At 48.5% G+C, this 8,340-nt stretch overlaps 1 protein-coding gene across 1 annotated transcript; it reads left to right on the top strand.

Moving 5' to 3' along the window:
* Positions 1-7,252: 7,252 nt before the first annotated feature.
* Positions 7,253-7,970, top strand: hamp (hepcidin antimicrobial peptide). The gene is made up of 3 exons (XM_078798024.1): positions 7,253-7,475; positions 7,543-7,617; positions 7,690-7,970. Exons 1-3 carry the CDS (start codon positions 7,389-7,391, stop codon positions 7,795-7,797), a joined length of 270 nt encoding a protein of 89 aa, XP_078654150.1. The 5' UTR covers positions 7,253-7,388; the 3' UTR covers positions 7,798-7,970.
* The last annotated feature ends 370 nt before the right edge of the window (positions 7,971-8,340 follow it).

Raw genomic sequence — 8,340 nt, 5'->3', positions numbered from 1 at the left:
GGAGATCCCCCCTCCAAGTGGAGATCCCCCTCCAAGTGGAGATCCCCCCTCCAAGTGGAGATTCCCCTCCAAGTGGCGATCCCCCCTCCAAGTGGAGATCCCCCCTCCAAGTGGAGATCCCCCCTCCAAGTGGAGATCCCCCTCCAAGTGGAGATCCCCCTCCAAGTGGAGATCCCCCTCCAAGTGGAGATCCCTCCTCCAAGTGGGGATCCCTCCTCCAAGTGGAGATCCCCCCTCCAAGTGGAGATCCCTCCTCCGGCTGACTTGCTGAGCTTTTGACCACCACACGTGCATGAGCACGTGCACATCCGCCAGGAGCGCCATGGCAACCAAACACCTTTCTTATTTGATTTCATGAAGTCAGCCTTTTGTCTCTGCCCCGCCCATACGATTCTGGTTATGCTTCTGGTTCTGGTTATTATGAATATGACCTTGGACTTAGTTGGTGCTTTGAGTTGTGAATGTTTTAATTTATGAGTGTGCTTGCTGACAGCTGATGCAATGGAGAGCAGTTACGTGGATGCTCACGTGGACCCAAAGCGCTCGCTGGCTGGACGCCGAGCCTCGGCCGGGGGACTAAACGCTCTACTTGAATTGTCGGGCATTGGCGTGAAACAGCCCAGCACCTGTCTTGTTTTCTAAGCCGACGTGAAGATAGGAAATGGGGGCTGAAGGTGACAGGAAGGGGGGCGTGGATTGTTGCGGGGGTGCACCCCATCCAGCTCTCACCTCAGGACGCCCACTCGGGCTCTAAAAGTAGGACACAGTCATTGCTAAGGTGGTGTTGGATGGGACCGTGTCAGCCAGGCCAAATGGATGGTAGCTCCACCGCAGGCTGACATGATGCGCTCCGCCCCCCGCAGACGTGGATGTTGATAATCACACACAAGCATATTGTTGCTAATTCCTTTGTTTTCTCCTGCCTGCGCAGCACGAGGAAGACCCCCCCACCTCACCCCCACCCCCGTAGCAGCCTCAGGTTAACTCAGGTTAGATTGGAAGCTGAGATCTTTTCTATGTACGAATAAATCTTTCAGCTAGCTAACAGCCTCCTCACTCAGGTTCTTCCTTGTTGCTCACCCTCACTCTGGTAAAGGACAGGGAGATACGGCAGGACCATTCTTTCTTCTCCGTGCCAGGTCGGGATGGAGGTGTCAGATGGCTGACCTCTACGGGTGGGATGCTACCAAAGCCAGCCTTGAGTTGTTACGTCATGCCTAAACACGGCTCCCTCCCTCCATCTAGGGCACGGGTGTCAAACGTACGCCCGCGGGTCAGACCAGGCCGTAGTTGGGTTTAATGCGGCCGCGAGACGATGTTATGAAGTATAAAAATAAGCTGCATTTACAATCAAATTGACTGCTGTTCTAAGTACGACCACTGGATGGCGACACTGCAAACAGTTTATACCGGCAGAGCGAGGAAAGTGCAGCCCGCCACCTTGTCCTCTATGACGGGGTGTGTTGGCAGCATGTTGCAGGGCTGAAAGAATAGAACCTTGGCCGCCAACACCATGACAATGGCGACGAGAAGGTGAATGAACTGTTGATGACACTGGAGAAACAGTGTTTACTCACAACCGGACTTCAGAGCCCGAGTGGAAGCTAACGGGGTTAGCTTGTGTGGTTGCGTGTGGGACTCAGCTGGATGAGTATATTTTCACCAGGTTGTATTTTAGGGCTTTAATGTAAGGAAGGTTTACGGTGCTCGGTGACCGGTGCAAGTTCAGACTGAAAAAGTCCGAGAAGTGCGGTTATTTGTGAGCGTAGCTCGTCTTCGCCATAAATACACATTCTCCAGAAAACACACTTCCACGACCCTCCGTCAAAATAAGAGCCATTTCCCCCGTGTCTGCGTGAACAAAACAAATGACAGAAAAATCTTCCATACGCAGTTGGGATGGCATGGGTGACTACATCTTCCTTCATGGCAGCCACAGGCATTCCAGTTGGTTGGAGATGGAGTAGCAGTGTGTACAGAGGCTGACAGCCATTAGAAAGGTTAGCCAGATTGTTACCAACAATCAAGACACAAGTCTATTTGGTGGGATGGTGTAGGCCAGGGGTCAGCAACCTGCGACTCTTCAGCCTCTTTGTTGTGGCTCCCTTTGCAATGTTTGAATATTTTTTAACACCCGAGTGGGGAAAATGCATGTGTTTGTAATGAGTTTAAAAAAATCCAACTTTGTGTGAGACCATGAATGCATCCTGACTGAGTTCTGACAGCAGACAGGATGCTATTCAGTTCTCTCTCACACAAGTAAACATGAAGGAAAATAAGTAATACTTTACCATGGGCTGCACGGCGTACGAGTGGTTAGCACGCAGGCCTCACAACTAGAAGACCCGAGTTCAATTCCACCCTGAGTTTGCATGTTCTCCCCGTGCATGTGTGGGTTTTTTTCCGGGTACTCCGGTTTCCTCCCATATTCCAAAAACATGCTAGGTTAATTAGCGACTCCAAATTGTCCATAGGTATGAATGTGAGTGTGAATGGTTGTTTGTCTATATGTGCCCTGTGATTGGCTGGGCACCACTGAATGGTGAAGTAATACTTTCCCAGAACTACTTGATAATTCCAAAAAATATATTAGAGATCATTTTTAAAAAAAACTGGTGCATGGGAACTTGTTTGCGCCAGAGTAAACAAATCAGGTAAGTTTACTGTACTTTACACATATATTTATGTAAGTTTATCTCCAATACTAGCAAGAGTACTCCAACTCGTCTTTTGTTATCTGAACTACTTTGATACTCCCTAATTGTTTTAAACATATGTTTTGCGGCTCCAGGTTAGTTTTCTTTAGTGTGCAAGGGGGTAAAATGGCTCTTTTCATAGTAAAGGTTGCCGACCCCTGGTGTAGGCTTTGTAGCTTTTTATACGACACTCTGCTGAATTTACACTTGATATGGTCTTATCGCCCAACCCTATTTTAGAGTATTTATTTGTTTTATTAATATCATGGTATTTAACATATACTCAAACATGGCCCCCTCCCTCGATCTAGAATTTTCATTCCTAAATGATCTGTTTCATAATTGTTAAAAACTAAACACAAGTCAACATATTTTGACCTGAGTGAAACATTTTCAAGCATAAAAATGTATAAAAACTGAATAAAGACAGCTGGGATAGGCTCCAGCACCCCCACGACCCTCATGAGGATAAGGGGTAGAAAATGGATGAATGGCAATGACTGAATAAAGCAAGGTTCAACTTGGGAACGTGCTGTTCTCCAATGGTGGCTAGGTGGCGCTAACTGTTGGGCGGCAGCGGCAGATACAAACCCTCCCTGTGAAGAAGGCAGCATCATCATTTATCATCATCACCTAGCTATTGTTTGGGGCCTCCATCAGAAGATAGCACACCCAGGCTGGAAAGATGGATATTAGATATATAAATATATAAATATTGGATGATGAGGTCACACCAACTGGGTTGTGTAGATGAATATTTCATGAAGCAGCTGCCTGGAAAGAATCCCATTCCGTCTTTGCCAATCCAAACCTTCTTATGAAAAGATGCAATTAGTGCGCAAAGGCATCACTGCTGACTCTATTTCCAAGTCAAATACTTGTGATTCACAGCAAAAGCCTCTTTCATGCTCATCCCATCCCAGCATTTCTTCACCACAAGCCTAAGAATCGGGACACGGCTCCAAGTGACAAATGCTAGCTGAGAGGAATGTAAACGCCTCAACCGCTCCGTGTTGGTGCCATCAACTCTGTCCCGCCATTCCGTGTTAGTTCATACGGAACAGCATCTGGGTGAAATGTTGGAATGTCTGCAACATGCAAAGGTGCTGTGGCAGGAAAATTGCCAGGATCGGGATTTACACTGCCTCTTCATTCCGTCACGTTACACTTACACAGCACAACCACGTGGGAAATCTACAGTATCTTGCTTCTACAGGAAAATGGACAGGTTGACATCTCTCTAAACCGAGGCTGAGCTGTCCTAACCATAATCCAAACCTAATCCCAACCCTATTCCTAATCGTAATCTCTACCTTAATAACAATAATCCAATCCCTAACCCTAACCCTAAACCCAAGCCTAATCCAAACCCTCACACTCACCATAATTAATCCCAAGTCTAACCCTGATTGAACATCAAGGCAGTATGAAAGGGTCTCCTAATCCTAATCCTAATCCTAATCCCACCAACAGTGGTTTTTCTCCTTCAACGGTGTGTTCCCCCATGCCGTCCCCTAGCATGACTTGATGAGCAAATGATGACAAATAGGAAGATGTCCAAAGCTGTCCTGCCTGAGGACATTTCCAGGCCTCGCCTGCCAATGAACTTCCATGAATTTCCACAGCAGCGTATGTCCCGAGAGGATTCCTGAACCAGGCAGTGAGCCATCATTCCTCCCCTGTGAGTTCCAGCTGTCACGGCTGACTGTTTGACGAGTCTGATCCTGGAATGGCCAATCAAGCTAACGTGTTTTTGGAATGGGGGGCGGAGTACGCGGAGAAAAGTCACGCATGCACGGGGGGGAGAACATGCAAACTCCACACAGAGATGGTGGAATCGAACTCGGGTCTCCTAGCTGTGTGGCCTGCGTGCTAACCACTCGTCTGCCGTGCAGCTAAAATTGAAGTTATGAATATGTGAATGTAATATTCATATTAGCCAATGTATAGTTAATAGTGTTCATTGTGTTTATTTATAAACGGCCTAATGATTGTAGTTATGAAATATAAATGTTATGAAGATATGTAAGTAATATAACCATTAGCTAATGAATAGCTAATAGTGTTTATTTTATTTATTAATAAACGGCCTGATGATTGAAGTTATCAAATGAGATGAAACTAGCTGACAATAGGAAAGAAGTATTATTACAAATCATTTCATTTTCTACTTTGGGACACTTCAGTAAAAGTTGAAAACAATATGAACTATTTCCATCATCGAGTATTTCTGAGAAACAATTGTTCTAATATTGAAGGCACAAATGATGTGGTGATGATGTGAATATTAACGAGCAGGAAAAGAATGACTTGTGCTGACGGACGCAACATGATTTGGTTTTTCTTTGGACTTTGGAAAAGATCTGATGGAAAAGTCCCACATTGAAGAAGTGATGCAACATGTTTGTCTACTTAAACATCCTGGAAGTTCCTAGCTGGCCTTTGCTTCCCTTGTTATGATATGTTATGATATGATATGTTTTGATATGCGATGATGGGCGCTGGCCACGCTGCCCCCTGCAGGCCAGCATGAGGATGGGACGAGATGCCAGAGAGCCTCGGCTGGGTGGCTGCTGAGGGGGCCTTCTAAATAGAGGGTGGTTGTGCAACAGCCTGGGGGGGCCAATGTCCTCCAGCGAGGGCGGGGGGGGGGCAAGGCGGCGTGGCGCCTACCGAGGTGAATCTGTCCGCCTCTCTGGTGCCTGTCTTTGTTTGGACACCAGATCCGTGCTGATAGGCCCCCTGCCAGGGGTGGACGGGTCCAAACGTACATGCGTGGACACCAAGACCCCCCCACTTTATTAGGTACACCCCCAGTGGCAGCCAATGCCTTCCGCTTGTCCTACTCCACGCTTCCATGGGAATAACATCATTCCTAAATCACAGCCAGTCATCCTGTTATTAATAACACATCTTCAGTATGGCGATTGATAGAAGAATGACACGCGGTCAGGATAGCGGCGTTACCTCCCCCAGGGAGCTTTCTTGTTTTCCTCCAACTTCCCGTGCGTTTGTTCATTTGACATCCTGTAGAAGTTTGAGAAAATAGACGCTGCGTACGGGGAGGCAGCATGAAAATAACAATAATACCGTAATACTGTAATACCGTCTATATGCTGCACCAATCAGCAGCAGCGGGATTACCCGTGGGAAACCCAACCGTCCTGGGAATCATGGATGAGGGTCCCGGATAGAAATGATTGGGGGTTACAGGACGAGATTTCAACATAAAAGCCAGACTGGACAAACCTTTCGCTGCTCCCAAACAACTCGCTGCCTTTTCAAGTCTTGATTGTTGTTGTCAACATTTGGATGGTAAATAAGGCACTGGTGTTGGGATTATTGGGATTATATGCCATAGGGAATAATAACATATCATCATCATCTTTCATGCTGGTGACGCACGCCATTGCTTCTGGCAACGTGACGCCGCGTTGACGGCTGAAACGTCAACATGGGCCAAGAATGGGATGGCATGGACGCCTGAAGACCGGGATGACGAGGATGACGAGGATGACGGGGATGACGCTACACCGGTCATGAGGAAGGCAGAGGCTCAGAGGAGGCAGATTGACAGCAGGTGTACCTAATCAACTGTCTTTCCAGAGTCACGTGACCACCACGGCGCCCGGCGTGGATGTAGCGTGTTCTTATCCTGCCATGCAAAGAACCTTTGAAGTATGGCTGAGGCCGTGTGTGTGTGTGTGTGTGTTAGTGTGCGTGTGTTAGTGTTTGTGTGCGCGTGTTAGTGTTTGTGTACGCTAATGCAACCAGGGTGAGCGAGGTTATCGGCGAGGGAGACAGGCTGGCGCGGCGGCGTGTTCCTTTGCTAATTGAGTCGCTGCTGCCAGTTGATGAGGCCTTTTAAGGCGGAATGAGAATTCAAACGCCTGCTGATTCTATCTGCACTTTATCACCCCCCCCCCATTTCTCTTATTTCATTTCCACTATTATTGATCTCTGCGTTTATCTGCTGGCCGCCTCTTCCTGCAGCGCAGCCTCCCAGGTTAATTAATCTCCAGGTGATTAATCTTCAGGTGTTTATCACACGTTGTCGGTGACAGAAGGAGATCTTCTTATGCTCATCATCTGCTGTGCTACAATCCAAGCGTTTCTGAGGAGAGATACGTTGGCCACCTCCACGCCGCAGGGAACTTCCTGTCCTGGGAACGCCACAATTCCTTCATTCTTACGAACGTGCTCACCCTAACGCCGGCCTCGCGTGTATCCAACCTATACGTCACCGACAGCTAATGGCCCTCTGTTGCTAGCCAAGCTGTGGGGGGCGCACCCCGGTACAGTATGTGGATCAGGGGGTGGGGGGCATATCCTAACGCCAGTGAAGATTCCCGTTGCGAGGACATGAATGCCAATCAGCACAAAAATATCAATAAATCCAAAACGTGCGAAGGAGCGAGGGGGTCAAAACTTCCCCCGCGGTGACGTAAGGTAACCTCTGTCAGGAAGGGGCCGGGCCATGCCGCCCCTCCCCGGGCTGCGTGATGGCAACGGGGGGGGGGGGGGGGGGGGGGGTAGATAAATAGCAGCGAGGAAGGTCGCCGGACCACAGGAAGCCCCCCACAGGACCCTGACCGTCCCTGCGGCTGAAGAGAAAACAGCGTGGTGCTCGGCTGTGACCCCGACCCCCACCTCCAGCAACGCCGAAGCCCCCCCACCACTACTCCACTAACCATGAAGGCATGTAGCATTGCAGTTGCAGTGACACTCGTGCTGGCCTTCCTGTGCGCCCCGGCCACCTCTGCGGTCCCTTTCAGCGGGGTAAGAAGCCGCCTTGTTCTGGTGGGCGTGGTTGGGGATTGGCCTTAAACGGAACGTACCAACGCAGGTGCAGCAGGTGGAGGAGGCAGGAGGCCACGCTCCGGCGGCAGCACTTCCAGACGTGCCGGGGGAGCCCGGGATGGTGCGGAGCAGCGCACGGTCTTTCCTTTTGTCCAATTCCCAGCTGGCTCACGCCGCCTGTCCTTGCTCACAGATGCCGTACGGCGTGCGACGGCGGCGCCAGAGCAACCTGTCGCTGTGTCGCTGGTGCTGCGACTGCTGCCAGGCCTACAAGGGATGCGGCTTCTGCTGCAGGTTCTGACAAGATGCTTTTTAGGCTTTCCACGCGTGACTCAGCCTCGCAGATGTTTTTACTTCCGTTTGCTCGCACTGCAGACAAAAGTGGCTAAGAAACGCTAGCGTATTTATTGGATGGCTTTTTCGTCCTTTCCAAGCTCTGCTACTTTTGGGGAGGAATAAATGATTGCAGCATGATGGCCGCTTCTCGCTTTATTGAAGCCATTTCACGTACGTTCACATCATAAGCCGCACCATCGCTGGGTTTGGATTTTATTTTCAAACATTCCAACTTTTTTCATGCCAATGTTGCTTTTGCAATGCTATTCCCGTACTTTATTCCCGTACTATTTTAACTTTATTTCAAGACGTTATAATCTTGCCTGCGACCCTTTTCCCCAAATTGACAATTTATTTGGAGTCAGTTTTTCATAATATTAGTTATAGTTTCATAATATGTGCATGTGTGTAAGTATTAGGAGTGTGCAACCTAGCCTGTATTTGTATTTGTTGAGGTCTGAAAAGTATTTGTATTCGAGTAAAATTATAAAAATTTTAACTTATAAAA

The sequence above is a fragment of the Doryrhamphus excisus genome, linkage group LG17 (assembly GCF_037039965.1).
Source record: "Doryrhamphus excisus strain RoL-2023G ecotype Guam linkage group LG17, RoL_Dexc_Guam_v1.1, whole genome shotgun sequence".
Taxonomy (NCBI): domain Eukaryota; kingdom Metazoa; phylum Chordata; class Actinopteri; order Syngnathiformes; family Syngnathidae; genus Doryrhamphus; species Doryrhamphus excisus.
This window is presented reverse-complemented; position numbering and strand designations above follow the sequence as displayed.